At 51.2% G+C, this 18,430-nt stretch overlaps 1 protein-coding gene across 3 annotated transcripts; it reads left to right on the plus strand.

Moving 5' to 3' along the window:
- Positions 1-7,948: 7,948 nt before the first annotated feature.
- On the plus strand, positions 7,949-18,078 carry COPZ2 (coat protein complex I subunit zeta 2). 3 transcript variants are annotated; one of them, XM_087441040.1, is made up of 10 exons: positions 7,949-8,059; positions 8,834-8,908; positions 10,721-10,802; positions 11,337-11,428; positions 11,883-11,938; positions 12,647-12,724; positions 15,029-15,080; positions 15,692-15,730; positions 16,399-16,514; positions 17,710-18,076. In XM_087441040.1, exons 1-9 carry the CDS (start codon positions 7,949-7,951, stop codon positions 16,450-16,452), a joined length of 639 nt encoding a protein of 212 aa, XP_087297166.1. In that variant the 3' UTR covers positions 16,453-16,514; positions 17,710-18,076. The 3 variants fall into 3 exon arrangements, with proteins under 3 accessions (XP_087297166.1, XP_087297168.1, XP_087297167.1); XM_087441042.1 differs by lacking the exon at positions 15,692-15,730 and having other exon boundaries at positions 17,710-18,078; XM_087441041.1 differs by lacking the exon at positions 16,399-16,514.
- Positions 18,079-18,430: the final 352 nt, after the last annotated feature.

An 18,430-nucleotide genomic window follows, 5' to 3' on the forward strand; every position in this document is an offset into this window, starting at 1 on the left:
GTTTAGGCAATCACTGAATCACCGAGTTGGAGTTTGTAGGATGTTTCCCGCTGTGGGGCAGAGAGGTGTCAACTCGAATTCTTGACTTCCAGGAAGATCCGCCTAATCTAGTGCGCGAGTCCCTGGTCCTTGTACAACTAAGGACAAGGCCACCTGGTAACTCATTAGATGATAACATCGAGTCCATCACGTGTTCGGAGAGTTAGGAAGCTTAATTTGGGGTGGTTCACAGATTATAAAGTACTTTTACTATATAGAAATATACCCCAGCATCCATTCATTGACTCCTTAGAAAACTATTGAGCTAGTTATGCATTTCAAAGACTGATTGAAAGAGCACATGTTTTATTTATTTGTTTTACTATTTGTCTCCCAGTAAACGCTAGGATATGAACTTGAGGACTAGAATTTTGTGCATTAACTGTTGAGTCTTCAAAACCCAGAACATGACTGGAACTTAGTAGACACAATAAATACTTAACTGAATAATTGAAAGTGAACTCAAGTAGGCAGGCCTGTGATTAGAAGTTCCTGTTAAAAGCAGAAATTAGTACTTGGAGGAGGTGTGGTTTTGAAGGATATGGCGTGTTACCAAGGAAATGAGAGACCATTCAGCCCCTGAATTAATAAGACCACGCAGGCAAATACTGCTGTTGGATAAGAAGGGAGGAGAAATTGAGGTGTGATCATTAACTCTAAAATACTGAGGGGGTGGGGGAAAGGGAGCAATAGGTAAAGAGGATAAGAGGTACAAACTTCCAGTCGTAAAATAAATGTCATAGGATGTAATGTACAGCATAGGGAATATATCAACAATATTGTAATAACTTTGTGTGAGGACAGATGGTAACTAGTTTTATCAGGGTGATGAATAATATAAATAATGTCGAATCACTGTGTTGTACAGCTTAAAGTAATACAGTATTGTGTATCAACTATACTTCAATAAAAAATAATAAAAATATACCAGGGAGGGGTTGAGAAGAGAATATTTAAAAACCATAAAACTGAAAGATATCGAGGCTAGAGTAAAGTTTCAGGGCTCAAATACAAGAGTATTTTGGGAAGGGAGAAGGAGATTGCAGACTACGAGTGGTCATTTGTTTGACACAGCAAATACAGGAGAATTTTAAACCTTGACAGTTTAAAAAAAAAAACTGGGCAATCTTTTATCTGTGGGGAGTCAGGAAACCTTAGTGCCAACAAAACTGACAGTTTTGGACAAGTGCATTTGTATTTTCCAAGTTTCTTTGAGCTGCATAGCAGGGTGCTGGTGCCTGGGGTAAGAAATAAAGTCATATGGTGGATATAAGACTGACTAACATGAACTCAAGGTAAATACTGACATGAAATGGCAGCTGTAGGTGGGAAGGCCACACTGGGAAGATAACATGTGATACTGTCACATCACTTTGAAAGCCTACATTCATTTGGTCACTTTTTAATGCCTCCTAGGTTTGTTGAAATAGCACTCTTGCCCATTCTCTCCTTTCTTTTCTCTCCTTTCTGGGGTCCTGGGTGTGGAGGGAGTAGCAGGCCCTGAGAATAAGAGGGGCTCCATGGTAATCCTAAGCAAAGGAGTGGGAGAGGGATGGAGAGGTCTTTCGTTTTTGCCCACATCATCCTGTTCATTTTCTTTTGCTTCCCAACTTCAAGTACTGTATTTAAATGTGTATAATAATTATTTGAAAGTACAGTGGGAGAGAGATGGGTCAGGAACTGTATTATTGGGTTAAAGAATGACTGGAGGTAGTTAGAAAAAGTTTCCTGCTTAGCAGTGACACAAAGATGAGAAGAAAAAGGGAAAGACAAAGAATTATTACTGGCCCGTTGCAAGGGCTGAGGAGAATATAGATATAATCTCAATCAGCAGCAGGTGGTTAGGCCTGGCAGGGTGTGGGCATCCAAGGTATTTAATACTCCGTGGTAAGAGGTAAAGATCGAAAGACTGTCTTCCACTCTGTCTAGAGTTCCAGATCAAGTCTGAGCAGGTGCAAACCTCCTTCCCAGAACCCACTGATTAACCTTGTAAAATCCAGGGTGTGTCCTTCTTCACCCAGAAAGCGACCTTCCTCCCTTCCCCCAACACCCCCCCCACCCTTTGCCTAGGACAGCTGTTAATAGGACAATTACCTAAGAAGCAAAAGGGAGATCCCATGCTGATGTGTCATCAGTCCTGGTTTATCCATTAAATCAGACCGAGGAGACCACTGGAAAAAGTGAGCACATGCACTTGCTCCCTAAGGGAGAGGCTGAGAGCCATCAGTAAAGCCAGGCCTTGCCCATGTGACTCCAGGCTGCTCAGGAGAGAAGAGAAGGCAGCGAGAAGCCAGAAAGAGGGTTAGTTCTAATGCAAAGGGACATGGGGTCATAAAAAGAGCCAGCTAACTACACACTGAAATTTCTGCTCATCCCAGTAATATCTGTGTTGACCCAGCTTCCTCCATAGGAAAAGCTGTTGCTGCCACTAGCAGGCACATCCATTCTCCAGTCATCTGGCAAGTATGACACCTGCCAGGAAACTCTGAGAGAAGGGGATGTGGGAAGGCAGACTAGCTGGGGCTTGGATTTCTTCTGGAATAGCAGGAATTGCTTTTTTCCCCTAGAGGAAACCCAGTCTTTCTGCTATTCTGGTTGCCCATTATTTTTCCTTTCTGTAAAAATGTTTTAGGGGCGGCCCCATGGCCCCATGGCGCAAGCAGTTAAATGCGTGTGCTCTGCTGTGGCGGCCCGGGGTTTGCCGGTTCAGATTCCGGGCGCGCACCAATGCACCGCTTGGCAAGCCATGTTGTGACGGCATCCCATATAAAGTGGAGGAAGATGGGCACGGGTGTTAGCCCAGGGCCAGGCTTCCTCAGCAAAAAGAGGAGGATTGGCAGATGTTAGCTCAGGGCCGATCTTCCTCACAGGAAAAAAAAGAAAAGGATAAAATTTACCTTTTGGGGCCAGCCCGGTGGCGCAAGCAGTTAAGTGCACGTGCTCCGCTGTGGCGGCCCAGGGTTCGCTGGTTCGGATCCCAGGCGCGCACCGATGCACGCTTGGCAGGCCATGCTGTGGCGGAGTCCCATATAAAGTGGAGGAAGATGGGCACGGATGTTAGCCCAGGGCCAGTCTTCCTCAGCAAAAAGAGGAGGATTGGCGGATGTTAGCACAGGGCTGATCTCCTCACAAAAAAAATAAATAAAAATGTTTTAAATTTTGCTAATCTATATAAATATTTCTCACTCTCCAACTTCCATCTAATCCAGGGTGGTGTATTAGATTACTGCCTGAGATTTCCTTACAGCCCTTCTGAGAGATTCTAGGATTACGTCCTGTCAATACTAAATGTTAGCGTGTCTTGCAAGGAAATCAATTAGTTTTCCAGCTAATCCAGACATCTGGACCCCTTTCTTACATGGTAAACATCATTAGCAAGCTTGTTACCATTAAACTGTCAAAAGAGGTAAAGCTCTTCTGCAAGCCAGCCTCTTCCCTGTGCACCCCTTCCACGGCTGTCTTAGAAGATTGCTTCTCAACCCTGGCTGCACATTAGAATCACATGGGGGGCTTGTAAAAAATATCAATGCCCAGGTCTCACCCCAGCCAATTAAATCAGTGTCTCCCAGAGCAGCCCTGGGCATCAGGATTTTGTAAAAGCTCCTCAGGTGATTCTTATGTGCAGCCAGAGTAGAGAACCGCTAGCTTGGAGCAAGAATCCAAGTAGGGTAAAAAAGAACAGCAGTGGCAATGCGTGACACAGACTAGAATCACCACCTGATTTTAGGATGTACATACTTTTTCTCAATCCTCAAATGCTCTCTTCCCGGACCTATCCAAGGAATCCAAGGAAGATGTCTCGCTGTTCACTCATGTCTTTGTGTAACATTTTATGAAGCTGAGTTCAGCCGTCCTGGATGTCTGAATAATGTTGGGTAATTTTCTTTGTGTAGCTCTCAGTGTGGCATGTCACAATCAGGGAGGCGCTATTGTGAGGTGGGAAGAGTGGGTGTTTTGGACTCAGAGCTGGGTTAAAAATCTGGCTCTGCCACTTACTAGTTGGGCCCTCCTGAGCTAAATGGAGATAACAGTATACATATTTGCAAAGTTTAAGAATCAGATCCTGTGTATAAAGCCACTCGTGCATGGGTAAAGCTGAGCGTGAGGTTTCTTTCTTGCCCAACTCTCTCTCCACCCACCCTACAACCTTATTATCCCAGAGAAAGCCAAAGGCGTTAAAGAAATGAGAGCTGTCTTTAGGATGGTCAACTGGAAACCCATCCTGCGGACAAAGCATGGAAGCTTTCTTTTTCTCTCTGGAGGATGCCACCAGCACACACGTCCGCGCCTCACATTCCACGCACACCTCCCCCTCTTGACATTATAGCAGGAAGGATAAAGAGAGGCTGTTACCCAAGGGAGCTGTTTCTTCTTGTCACACAAGCACAGATGCCAAAATCTTAGGACAGGCAGCACAGAAATGTGGCAGCAGGAGGGTGAGTCAGAGGAAACGGAATGGTCTTACCTCCAAGATATACCAAGACCCAGAGGGAACCCACTTGGATCACTCGTCTCTTGGAGACTCCAAAGGGCAGGGACATGTGTGTTTGGGAGAGTTTAGGACCAATTCTGAGTCCAGCTACGCCACAGACTCCAGCTGGTTGGAGATATGCGCAGCCCTCCCCCTGACCTGAGTGCACCCACCCTGAAGGGCACAGAGAGCAGGGAAACATGAAGGCAGCATTCTTTTTGAGTCCAGTTCTGGCTTCCTCATTCCAGGGAGACTCCAGCTGCTGCTCTTCTGCTGCAATTGCAGGCTTCTCAAGTGCTGCCAGGCTTACACTGTAAAGTCCTCTTGGGGTGATGCTCTGTGGAAGACACTGTGCACACTGTGCACACTGAGCTTGTATATTTACACAGAACCCCATTTAAGGGGCACCCTGGGCTGGGAGGCCTTGAGGAGGTAAAGAAGTCCTATGGTCTCTGTTGAGTTTGGGGAGGAGCCATGATTGGGGAAAGTATCTTCCTTGAAAAGTTCGACTTGAGGGCTCTGAATTCACTTATTCACCACTGCACTTAAGATGTAGAGAGGTTGTGGTGATTATAACAATAGCAACCGTGGTGGTGGAGGTGGTGGTGGTGGTGGTGAGGATTTTGTAGTTCTAAGCTTTCTCCCCTGGCCTCCTCTCTCATCCCCAGCCCCTCCGCCCCTCTCCAGTGCCTTCTCATCCACTCCTCCTGTAACTATCTCCTCTCCCACCTCTCCCCATGGAGCCACACTAGCTCCCTAAGTCCCCTATCTTCCCAGGTCTGCCTCCCTCCCTCCTTCTGCAAGCTGACCCTCTCCGAATGTGAGGAAGTGCCCCTAGAGGCTTTTTGGTGCTGTCCTTGTAAATAGGAGCTAAAAATGGACTAGTTCACAGAAATATTAAGGCATCAAAATAATCAAATCAGTATTTTTTATAACATACCTAGCTGGCATGACCATTGACCTAACTTCTGATGATCTGGAATCCAACCAAATAAAATGCTGTGTCTTTTGCCCCCATCGTACCAAATAGTGTTGATTAATTTTCACTATTATAACTCTGATAGCTTGCAAGGAAGATTCAGACGTGCCTTCTAAATCATTGGGGCCGGCCCTGTGGCTTAGCGGTTAAGTGCACGTGCTCCGCTGCTGGCAGCCCGGGTTCGGATCCTAGGCGCGCACCGACGCACCGCTTCTCCAGCCATGCTGAGGCCACGTCCCACATACAGCAACTAGAAGGATGTGCAGCTATGACATACAACTATCTACTGGGGCTTTGGGGGAAAAAATAAATAAATAAAATTTTTAAAAAATCATAGAAAGAGGGTCAGTAGATGCTCTCCTCAGGGGTTTGGGTGGCTCACTCTCTCACCTCCTTCAGCTCTTTGTTCAAATGTCATCTTCTTGAGGGCTTTCTCAAATAACCCTAATGAAAATGTTCTGCTCTCCCCCACCCCTCACATTCCTGATCCCCATTCCTGCTCTATTTTTCTTTATAGCACTTGTCACCCTTACATAATATTATGTTTGTGTATTACCTGTCTTGCACAGAAATGCGTGTACACACACAAAAACACTTGAATATAAGCTCCATGAGAGCAGAGATTTTGTTTATCTACTGTTGTATCCCAATGACTAGAATAGTACCTGGTACCTGGTAAGCACTCAATAAATATTTGTACAGCATATAAAATATGGTTTCATTGATAAGTATATTTTAGTTATTATTTGTTTAACATAGGTAGTCTGTGAATATTTACACATGATCTCCCACATCCTGAATTCATTTATTCATTCACTTACTCATCAAATGCTTATTAAGTACCTGCCACGTGCCAGGCCCCGTTTGGAGCCTCAGGGATTCCATAGTGAACAAGACAGACACATTATCTCTGCTCTAGTAGGATTCAAAGTCTGGTGGGGAGAAGGACCATATACATTTGTAAACAAATTAGTAAAAATGATATTTAGAGGGGCCGGCCCGGTGGCATAGTGGTTAAGTTCAGCACGCTCCGCTTTGGTGGCCAGGGTTTGTGGGTTCGGGTGCCAGGCACAGACCTACACACCACTCATCAAGCCGTGCTGTGGCGGCATCCCACATACCAAATAGAGGAAGATGGGCACAGACGTGAGCTCAGGGCCACTCTTCCTCAAGCAAAAAGAGGAAGATTGGCAACAGGTGTTAACTCAGGGCCAGTCTTTCTCACCAAAAAAAAAAAAGATATTTAGAGATAAAGAAAGGTACCATGTAAGAAATAAGTAGGTGCCGAGAGAGAGAATGTGGCAGGAGAGACCTATCAAGTTAGATTCCGCTGGTGTCAGAGAGGGTCCTTTGGTGAAGTTGAGACTTGAAAAATGAGAAGACTTGATACTATTCAGCAGAGGAAAACCCCATCCAGCAATCATCTGGGATGAGTGAGTGGGGTACACAACATAAGAGGCCTCGAAGAGAATGGGGAAGAATTGTTGAGTCTGAAACCTGGGTTCCATCCCCATTCAACTATTAGCTGTATGATCCTGATAAGGTCAGACAAACTCTGAGTCTCTCTTTTCTTAAAATGGGGGTGATAATACCTACCTCACAGGTGTGGGTTATATTAGGTAATGTATCTGAAAGTGTTAAACGTAAAATACACGCACAGTGTTATGGGCAAATGCATATGTACAATTAACTCTGTACCACTGGAGTGTGATTTCTGACTGGCTTGAGTATCCTGAAGTGAAAGCTTGTCCTCTGGTATACTTAGACCAAAGAAACCAAAGCATGGCAAAGCCTGATGCCATTGGCGGAGCATTTGTGCTGCTAGGCATCTGTCTTGCTTCATGTGTCATGTCTGTGTTTTGGAAGACTTGTGGGGAGGTGGGGGGGAGGGCATGGCTCCCTTCCCGAGAAGTGGGAAAACCTTTTCTGCACAGAGGGGTCACTCCAGAGGGGTCTTCATCTGCTCTTACTGCTAGAACCTGTCCCTGAGACCGGAAGGATGACCTGATCTATGTGTCCCCATGGTACCTACCTGGATTCAAGAGACAAAACTGGGCTCTGTCTGTGTTTTCTGCTGGCCCCAGGACAGCCTGCGGACACCGGTGCAAACCAAACCCACAGGCCAGAGAGGAGGCAGAGGGGAAAGAGGGTCTGGTGCTGGGATCAACCGAAGATGCTGAGAGCTCCGGCTTTAAGGAACCGAAAAGAGCCCAGGAGGAGAGGGGGAAATGAGAGGTGGGAGAAGGAGAGCGGGGGTGTGGGGCGCAGGGCGGAGAGGGCGGAAAAGGAGGGTGAGAAGGAGGAAAAGGCGACGGGGAAAGGAAAGACACGCACAGAGGAAGAAAGGGGGAAGGGCGCGAGGCCTGGGCCGCCAGGGAGGGGACGGGCGGGCGGCGCGGAGGCGGGGCGGCGGGCGGCGCACGAGCGGGCGGCGCTGTCAGCGCGAGGCGGCGAGCGGAATGCAGCGGCCGGAGGCCTGGCCACGTCCGCACCCGGGGGAGGGGGCCGCGGCGGCCCAGGCCGGGGGCCCGGCGCCGCCCGCCCGAGCCGGGGAGCCCGCGGGGCGGCGGGTAGGGAGCGGGGGGCGCCGGGTCCCTGGGCGGCGGGGGCTGGGCTGGGGGCGGGTGGGGGGAGCAACTCACAACTGGCGCGCCGGCGCCTGGGAACTTGGGGCCCCCACTGAGCAGCCCAGGGAGGGGCCCGGGCCAGGGCCGGCGAGAAAAAGTTCCTCCTGGCGCCGCCTCGCGAGGAGGCCTGTCCTGAGTCCGCGTGGGGCTGAACTGAAGTTCTGGATCAGTTCGCAGCAGTGATGGGAACTGCTTGGGGTTGGGGGTGGATTGAGATTCCGCTGGGAGGGGGTATGGAGTGCGGGTCCGCCCCGGCCTCGAGCTCCCATGGGCCGTGGGCTGACGTGCGTGCCTTTGGAGCCCCCCCCGGACCAGGGGGCTGGGGGCGCGCTGAGAGCGCGGGTCCAGCCTCGGCCTGGGGTCAGCTGGAAAGAGGAGGCTTGGCGCCGCTGTCCCCCCGGCCCAGGTTCTGTGATACACTCTGACTCGGGCTCTGGAGCAGTCAGTGCATGACAGAACTTGGGCCCGGACGGACCTTCTGCACCCAAGGGGCACAGGGCCCACCCAGGGCCTGCAGTGGAACATCTGCCTGGGAGTGGAGTAGGCACCGGAGCTGGCTCATGTGGCACAGGGTTGGGCCAGAACCAGCTGTGGACTTTTGGGACTGGGGTCGCTGGAGCGTGAGGATGGACTCCTGGGGCCAGCAGATCCCATAGAGCCGGTGACCGGGTGTCCTGTCTTGAGTCAGGGGCCAAAGGAGCTCTCCCCCGGTGTCAGTTGCAGGAACCTTCCCTCTACACCATCAAGGCTGTTTTCATCCTAGATAATGACGGACACCGCCTGCTGGCCAAGGTAACCTCCCACCCTCACCAGAAAGCCCCTGAAGACACTGTGCTGCAGCCCCAAGAACAGGCGTCCCCACCCAGCTTACTCTCCTGTCTCAGGAGAGACTCCACTGTGGGCTCTGTGACGCAGAGCAGCTCAGTTTAGAGCCCTCCAGAGGTCATTCTGTCCATTCTCCTGCCTTGTCAGACTGCTGGTCCCTGCAGGGGGGAACGTGTCTCCTCTGTTTCTACTCCCGTTCCCTGAAATGTCTTTTCATCATCCTTCCCACTGGCCAGCTGGGCCCTGGGCATGGAAGGGACCTCCTGAGGGGTCAGTGGAGTGTTGAGCTTGGGACCCAGGAGTCCCAGTCCCCAAACTCTGAAAAACCAACCTCCATTTTTCTTCTACAGCTTGGTAAACACCCAGGATTTAGTCTGAGTCTAAGAATTTAGAACCAGACAGGATTTTAGAAATCATATAATCCAGCTCTTTCATTTCACAAATGAAGAAAATGTGGTCTAGAGAAGCTAAATGAGTTGCCTGAGGTCACAAGTGTTAATATCAGAACAGAGATCTGAGCTCAGGCATTTTGACTTGAAGCTCAGGAGGGTGGCTTTCAGTGCACCAACTATTCTGTTATCTGGTATCTCTCCCAGTGAACATGGCCTGGGTAAACCAAACTAGGATAATCCAGAAATAAATGTCTACTATCAACACAATTAACTATAGTAGGACTATAGCATCTAAACTAGCTGTGAAATGCATTACAGATTTTTTGTTTGTTTGGTGCTGAAACTTTTTGTTTTCGTGACATTCAGATGAGCCTGTTCACCACAGCAGTGGCAGCAGACTACTAATTTGCTGGTACTAAGTAGCAAAATCCACATCTAGAAAAGTGAAAGCTGAGCTGACCACACCTCGCCCCCAGCAGATGGTCAGAGGTGGACCAGCAATGACAAAGGCTGCAGGGCCTCCTCCCAGCGGGACCCATCTATGTTCAGATTAAGAAACTGCATCAGGGAGAGAGGCTCACCAAACCCAAACAAAAAAGCATTGATTTAGTTATGTAATGTGTGCCAGGGCCTTTTCCTTAGATATTTAATCTTCGCCATAACGCTGTCTGAAGTCAGACCATTCTTGGTGTTGAATCCCAGCTCTGCCCTTTACAACTGTGAGATGTCGGGTAAGTTACCTGACTTCTTCACGCCTCAGTTCCCCATCTATAGAATGGGGATAAGAAAGTAGCTGTTATGGTTGTTGTTGTTGTGATGAAGGACCCCTGGCTCTGCCATCTTTCCTGTCGACTCAGGTTCATGTAGAAACAGTGTGACCTAGTGACCACACCAACCCTTAGCACACTGCACATCTGCCGAATAGGCAAAGGCCTCCAAGAAATCAGGAGCGGACTCCAAAAGCAGGCCTCAAAATTCCTCTGCTTTTTATAACTTTCTTTGCTGAGAATTTGTGTTTATGAGAAACAGTGAGCAGCCAGGCCTAGAGGGCAGTAAAGCAGAGATGGGGCAGGGCCCAGCCAGGTGGCACAAGTGGTTAAGTGCTCTGCTGCGGCGGCCCAGGGTTCACCAGTTTGGATCCTGGGCACGCACCAATGCACTGCTTGGCAAGCCATGCTGTGGCGGCGTCCCATATAAAGTGGAGGAAGATGGGCACGAACGTTAGCCCAGGGCCAATCTTCCTCAGCAGAAAAAGAGGAGGATTGGCAGATGTTAGCACAGGGCTGGTCTCCTCACAAAAAACAAAAAAAAAGAAGAGATGGGGCAACATCCAGGGAGGCGCCAGTCTCTGCAGAACGGCTATCAGCCCTTCTTCCCTTTTTCATAGTATTATGATGACACATTCCCCTCCATGAAGGAGCAGATGGCCTTCGAGAAGAATGTCTTCAACAAGACCAGCCGGACTGACAGTAAGTGTCTGCCTCTTGCTCGCCCACAACGCCCAGATGTACACCGTCGTCTTCTCCATCTGGATACATCTGTCCCCATTGGCCTTACACACCCACAGCCAGTTCCTTTTTCTTCAGAGGTTCTTTTTCCTCTTCTTCCCAGCTGTTCTCCTCTTCCTTCCTCCAGAGAACCCACCACCTAATCCCCCGCCCCCCGCCCCCAGCACACCTAGACCCCTCTCTCAGCAGAAAAGGCCAGCTGTATTTTGGGTCCCCCACCAGCCTGGGCCTGGTCCAAGGCATTGCACATGGTGGGAGGTGGGCAGAAAGTCAACCTTGACCTGGGTTTGTTGACTCCTCAGAATGAGGCAATCGCTAGAAATAGAGCAGAGGGTGGGGGGAAGGACAGAGTAGCCTAATGGTGGTGTCCCTAGTGCTAGTCTTTCCAAGGGATCCTTGGAAAGGGAAGAGGACACGGGGAGAAGCACAGAGCTGGAGATGAGGAGGAGGGGCCAGGCCGAGGTGGCCAGAACTGAAAGCCCCCTCCTCTTCTAGGTGAGATTGCATTTTTCGGGGGTATGACCATCGTCTACAAGAGCAGCATTGACCTCTTCCTGTATGTGGTGGGCTCATCCCATGAGAATGAGGTGAATTCAGGAGGTTGGGGTGACAAGGAGGGTCTGTCTGTGGGGGAAGGGCTTGGAGTCTGGGGTAGAAGCTGGGATCTGAAGGCTTACCATTGGTACCTCTCGTGGGTTCAGGGGACAGGGAGCAGCCAGAATGGTTCTTTCTGGGACAGTGCATATCCATGATGCCCCTTCGGTTCCTTGGGAACCTGAAATGAAGTCCTCTGCAGGGAGCCCTTGTTTCTTTCTTAAACATCACTAGAGAAGGGGACACTCAGTGTCCCGCAGTGGGGCACTCCAGTGCTTCCCAACCCGTACACGGGGTGGTGGCCTCTGAGGTCAAGCTGCAGTCAGCTCCAGCCTGTCCTCTCTGGAAAGGGACAACTGCCCATGCGGGTAGGCTCTGAGGTCTCCTTTCAGCCTTCTCAACCTCAAGCTCTCTCATTTTCCTCCTCCCGTATCCACCCGCCCCCAGCTGATGCTCATGTCTGTCCTCACCTGCCTGTTTGAGTCCCTGAACCATGTGTTAAGGTGAGTGACGTTCTCTGCCCTCCAAGGCCCCCATCCCCCAGGCCTTGCTACATCACAGAGGCAGGGCCCTTCCTCCGTGCTTTTCTCCTGAAGTCCCCACAAGAGTAAGACTGGAGCCGGAGATTCCTCCTCCAAGACCCCTGCCCTCTACCTGACCACTGTGATACCATCACCCAGGGCAGAGCCACGTGAGGGTGTGGTCAGAGAGAGGCAGCAGCTAAGTAGTTTGCCTGAGGTTATAAGCTGTTTATATCAGAACAGAGATTCAAACTCAAGTTTTTTGACTTGAAGCTCGGGGTGGTTTTCACTGTACTCCCATTCAGTTATCTGGTATCTATCCCAGTGAACATGGCCTGGGTAAAGCAAACTAGGATAATCCGGAAATAAATGTCCACAGTCAACACAATTAACTATAGTAGAGATACAGCAACTAAACTAGCTATGAAATGCATTGGAGTGCCATGGTGGGCGCAGTGTCAATGCCCCAAGTGTGTGAGGTTGGGCAAGTGGGGCTTAAGAAAGCAGACCTGTGCTCTGCTCAGGAATCCCTTATACAGGCACCTCCCTCAGTGCCCTTGACATTGTCCTTCCCAGTGCTTGTTGGGGGGAGTGGTGGGGAATGGGTGGAGACAGAGGGTCTGCCTCACCCAGGCAGGGACCCGGCTCCTCCTGGCCACTGGGAGGCTCAAGAGCTGTGTCTGCCTTCAGGAAGAACCTGGAGAAGCGCTGGTTGCTGGAGAACATGGACGGAGCCTTCTTGGTGCTGGACGAGATTGTGGATGGCGGGTGAGGAGGGGTGGAGAGAAGAGAGGCTGGTCAGGGACACTCACAGCGGGAGGTGCCTTTGAGAGTGGTCAGCTCTAGGTTGTACCCAGCACAGTGTGGCTCTCTGGCCAACTTCTCCCTCCCTCAGCATACTCCCGGTGATCCCAGCCCCCACCCTACTCGTGAGGATGGAGGTTGATTTCAACGTTAGCCAAAGTCAAGAAAACAAGAAAGTAATCTGATGTCAAACTATGGCTGACTGTTGGATAGGCGGGGTTTAGGGGAGAAGGTTTGATCTCCAGTGCCCAGGAGAAGCAGGCAGCACGGATATCTACCTGCCCCTCCCTGGAAGGGCTTCATTCAGGCAGAGCCCTGCTGCCTCCACACCTCCCACTCTAAGAGCTCCATTCCAACATCAGCTCGATCTATGACCTGGGCCTGATACTTAATCTCCCTGAGCCTCACCTTCACCGTCTTTCAAATGGAGATAATAACGGAACTGCCTCATCGGGTGTGGGGATTCAGTGAGGTGATGCAGGTGAGGCTCATGGTTCTCGTTTAATAAATGTTACCTCCTATTGGTATGCTATTACTGTGTATTCTTAGGAAGCTGGGAGCCCTTATGAGAAGGGTTGGTTAGTGAATTTCCATGGGAGGCAATATTCAGGGGGAAAAAGGAGTTCTGCTTCTGGGACAAAGGATAATAGAAACTGATCACCTTAAAGACAGCTACATGCCTCTATCATTACATTCATTTTATATATGAGGAAACAGGCTCAGGGGCTGGCCCTGTGGCGTAGCGGTTAAGTGCGTACGCTCCGCTTCGGCGGCCCGGGGTTCGCAGGTTCGGATCCCTGGCGCGCACCGACGCACCGCTTGTCAAGCCATGCTGTGGTGGCGTCCCGTATAAAGTAGAGGAAGACGGGCAAGGATGTTAGCTCAGGGCCAGTCTTCTTCAGCAAAAAGAGGAGGATTGGCATGGATGTTAGCTCAGGGCTAATTTCCTCACAAAAAAAAAAAAAAAAAAGAGAGAGAGGCTCAGAGATTCAAGTAACCTCCCCAAGGTCACACGGCTAGGGAGCAGCAGGGTCAAGATCTAAAACCAAGTGCCTGGTTCTAGAGATTGCTCTCTCTCCACGGCACTGTACCACACTGCCTGGAGATGGGTGTCCTGTGGGATTCCTTCCTCCTTCCTTCCCTCTATATTGACTGCCTGCTACTGCAAGGCCTTGTGCTAATTGCTGGGACCCAAAAGTGAGCAGAATAATACCAAGTTTTCTGGAACCAGAAGTATATACAATTTGGTGGAACCTCTTTAAGGAAAACATACACACAATTACAAATACGAAATGAGGTTCAGGGCCTTGGAAGGGCCTGTGCAAGAGAGGATGTAAGCTCTTTATAAGCTTCCAGGTCTGTGCCCTCAGGAGGCCCAGTCCCTGCCCCCTGAGGAGCTCACAGTTTTCCCCAAGGAAAATCAGGGAAGGGTCAGTTAAGGCAACGCCTGAACTGGAGCCTTGGCCTGGGACGCTTCTGTCCTTCTGGGATGAAAGGACGTCTGGTGAGGGAGCCTGGGGTTGGCGGTGCTCCAGTGATGGGGCCTGGAAGAGGCTCTCAAGAAGTGTGCGTTCACTGCCCTGGGACTGGCACAAAAAAACTAGGCTTCTGCCCTGTGGAGGCCTCACCAGGTAAGGAGGAGCACTCAGTCCCCGTGGTCTCTATCCCATCCACAGTGACCAGCCCTCATACCCACACCCCTGCACACACCCAGAAATGGCTCCATGGCGCCCCCACTGCATCATGAAAGAGTGTCCACTAGCTGAGAAAAGCCTTGATATTTGGGTCTATCGAAAGGGAAGACAAATTCTGATTTTTGGAGTTCCATTTCTTTCGTGTATGGCATGACGCGGTGGCATAAAATAATAGTGAAACAAGATAGGAACCCCAGGGGGCCTTCCTTCCTTCCCCACGTCTGAATCCATCCCTAGATCCAGAAGGTGAAGTGGACTTCCCAGAGCTCAGAGTTTTGTGAGACCCTGCCTTTGACACCCTGATGTTCTAGACTGGACTGCCATCACCCCATGTTAAACCTTTTGCCCAGTGATGACCAAGTGTGTGACCACCAGGTTTGAAGTGTAGAAGAATCGGAGCGAGGGCTCCCTGTGGTGAGGGAGAGTTCTGACTTGAGGAATATCAGTGGGAAGGTGCCCTGGAGGGGGAATGTTGCAGGATGTGGTGAGGGAGGGCAGAGGCTTAACAGGGAGAGGTGGCAGAGGGGAGGATCATGTCAATGATTTTCCGCCTGGTTTCTCCCTCATCTTGTAGCGTGATTCTGGAGAGCGATCCCCAGCAAGTGATCCAGAAAGTGAATTTTAGGGTAAGAGTTGTCCTGCATGCCCCTCACTCTCATCTCCTCCAGGCCGCCCTTCCCATCCTCCCCACCTCTGGTCCTCCCTGTGTGTGGGGCTGTTAGGGCCGGAATGGTGGAAACCCAAGCTCCTCCAGCAGAAGCGCCCACTAGGTTGATGCACTTGTCAGGGGAGCAGCAGTTTTGGGGGTGTAGTTAGTAAAAGAGATCTCCTGTCCTCTCCTCTGTAGAATTGCCAAGTGCCTCACCATCCTCCCTGGTGGGAAGTACAGTCTGGGGAAATAAATAAATTTTTAAAGAGACTCCAGGTGGCTGCCTTGGCCTTGAGGTTGGGGAGCGGGGGTATAGACAGACTCTCCCTGCCTAGTTTGCCTTCTCATGTCTGGATGAAACCTTCCCTCCCCTCCTTGTTCCATAGACGGGCCCCGGGGGTCCTGGCTTCCAAGTGACAGGCTGCAGGACTTCCACTAACGGGTGATATGGGTGCAGTTCTGGATCTCCTAACTACTGGATCCCCTAACCACTGCGTCCCCTCACCCCGCCCCCAGCCCCTTTCCTTCATCTCTCTTTCTTCACCCAATGCCCTTGCCCTGACCTGACCACCCACTGCTTCCTCGCAGGCGGATGATGGCGGCTTGACTGAACAGAGTGTGGCCCAGGTAGGCCCCCTGTGTCTGCCTTGGCCAGAAATGGGCTAGAAGGAGAAGGAGAGCAGAGCCTCCCGGGGGGCACCCCGTGGGGCTATCAAGGCTGAGAAGTCAGTGGTGCTGGAGGGAGGGGATGAGGCAGTGACAGGCATCTCTTGGAGAGTCACTGGAGGCTTCCAGAGTCTCCAGGGTGGTGCAGAGCTGGGTATTAATAAACAATGCACGCCCTACCAGCAGCCCACCTCATCGCCTGGCTTGGTATAGTTGGATTGAAACCCCTAGGTGAGCTTCCCACCCTGGAGTTGGCTGGGTCACTTGTCCCTCAAAGCAATCTGGGGACTCAGGCCCCTGATGCTCCCCTCAAGCAGAAAATGATACCAAATAGGAGTTTTCCTCCAAACCCTCACCCAATGCTGTTTAGGGTCCACACTGGAATTGTTAAGGGACCTTTAAACCTGTGATAGGATCTAACTTTGTCCACTCACCACTTGTCACCTTACCTCTGAGTGACCTGGCTGTGGAAAAGTCCACCCTCGCCAGTCCCCTGCATGGTCCTGTCTGGGGGTGCATGTGGGGCAGGGGGGAGGTTCCTGGATCTGTGGCCTGACTGGTTTCCCAGCTGCACAGACTTCTGTTTGTCAGGCCGACTGCTTGACCTCCTCCGTTCTGTCTGTCCGCAGGTCTCTCTGCTCAGACTAATCCTGCTTTTATGGAGCTTCCTGCCAAGGCACTAACTACCTCCTGCTGTGGTGGCCCAGGCTGAAATGGGCCTGCGCCAACCCGTGTGGAGTCCCAGGTGTGGTGCCCACTTTCCTGTGACTGCCCTTCATGCTCACTCTGCCTCTCCCTTCTCCTGGTTCCCCATGCCTCCTCATACCTTGCTTGGATGAATGCAGCTGCATGGCAATTTTCAGGGCAGAAAGAGGTTAGGGAGCAATGAGCAGGGCAGATAAGAACACAGGTACTGGTGTGAGTCATCCCAAGTTGTATGTTTCACCTTACCACCTACAAGCTGGGTGACCTTGGGTCAGTTACTCAATGTCTCTGGGCCTCATAATCACAGGACACTCCTCATAGAGTTTTTAGGAGAATTAGATGAGCTATGCATGGAAAGCTCTTAGCACAGCTCCTGTTTTTCCAAAGGGGGAAAGAATGAAGACATAGCACTTTTAATGGAATTCTTGAGAAAAAACCAAGGAAGTTGCAGGTGGTCAATGGGGGAGGAAATGAGGAGAAAGTTAGATTCAGGCTAGAAGTGGGAGAACCCCAGAGCCAGGCTGTCCCTGAGAGAGGAGGGAGACTGTGTAGGAGGAAGGGACATACAGTGTGGGATGGACCTTCTTTGGAGGGGAATGAGGCTTAATGGCTGGAGGGACCATCTGAGGCACATCCCTGGGGTCCCCACCATGTTGGCCTTGGGTGTGCACAGTTGTACGGATTTGTGTCAACTCGGACTGAGGCTGTTTCCTCAGCAGGATGTGAGAGTGACATCTGATTGCAGGTGTCCTGAGGCAGCGTCTGGCCAGCCACCCTTTGCCAGCTGTGCCACGTCAGCAGCGGGTTGGGGTGGGGTGTTGAGGACACACTGCCAGCCAAGGCCAGAGCTAGGGGTTTGCTGAGGTGTCTGGGCACAGATAGTGTCAGGCCTGAGCCCAGTCTCTGCCTGGACGTGGCACTGTGGGCGCGGCTTGCATGGCACGGGTTGGGGAGACAGGGCTGCTGCCACACCCACACACCCACTGCTGTAGACGCAGGAACCAGGGCCGGGCAGGCTGCGCCCTGGGCTGGGAGCTGGCTGCAGCCAGTTTGGGTTGCTCTTCCCTTTGATGGCCTGTCCCCACTTAAACCAGGCAGCGATGAACGGCTGCCACCTAGTGCCCAGGGGTTGCAGGGACACTTAGAGAAGGTGGGCTGTAGCCCTCTCCCTCACTGCAGTTAGCACTTGACATTCCCCCCAATTCTTTCTCTCATCCTTCCACCCCCACCCCCAGGTTCTTCAGTCTGCCAAGGAACAAATTAAATGGTCGTTACTGAAATGAAGGCTGTGCGTTCAAGGCTCCTTGCCCCCAGACCATTCACCCAGTCCTGGCAAAAGCTCACAGACCCCAGGGGACAGGAGCGGTCCCTCTGTATCCCCAGGTGCTCCCAGAACTGACTCCCAAGGTCTGTGGCCAGGACTCTGAGATACACAGGTTTGGCTTCAGCACTGAGTCACCCCTTCTCACTGCCCTGCCTTGCCGCTTGGGCCATGAGAACCAGCTGAGTTGCCTTAACTCAGACCTTAGGCATCCTTGGCCCCAGAGCCCTAATAAACCTTGTCTCCTGCCATGGTCTCCTTCTTTCTTGGCCTGGGAAGGGTGTGTGTTCTGATAAGGGCTCCTGCACTCTGTGTGGCTCATCTCCAGGGTGCCCAGTACCAGGGCATATCCTTGTGATGTGATTGGGGAGAGGGGTGGGTCAGAGGAAGGGGACGATTTAACATAGCGAGGGAGTGCGACACTGATACCACGGGGCCCCACATGTGGAGAGAGGGCTGGGGATGATTGTGTGACAAGGTAAAAGTAATAATGGGAGGAATGGCGCATACTGGAGGAAACAGAGAGCAAAAGATGGCACACACATGGCAGCCCGCTGGAGATTCTTTGAGTCACTTTTTCCATTCCCAGGCTCCAGAAGGGAAGGGCGTAAGGCTTCCTCAGGGCACACTGAGGA

Source organism: Ceratotherium simum, chromosome 16 (assembly GCF_057802395.1).
Source record: "Ceratotherium simum simum isolate JZ-2026a chromosome 16, ASM5780239v1, whole genome shotgun sequence".
In the NCBI taxonomy this organism is placed as follows: domain Eukaryota; kingdom Metazoa; phylum Chordata; class Mammalia; order Perissodactyla; family Rhinocerotidae; genus Ceratotherium; species Ceratotherium simum.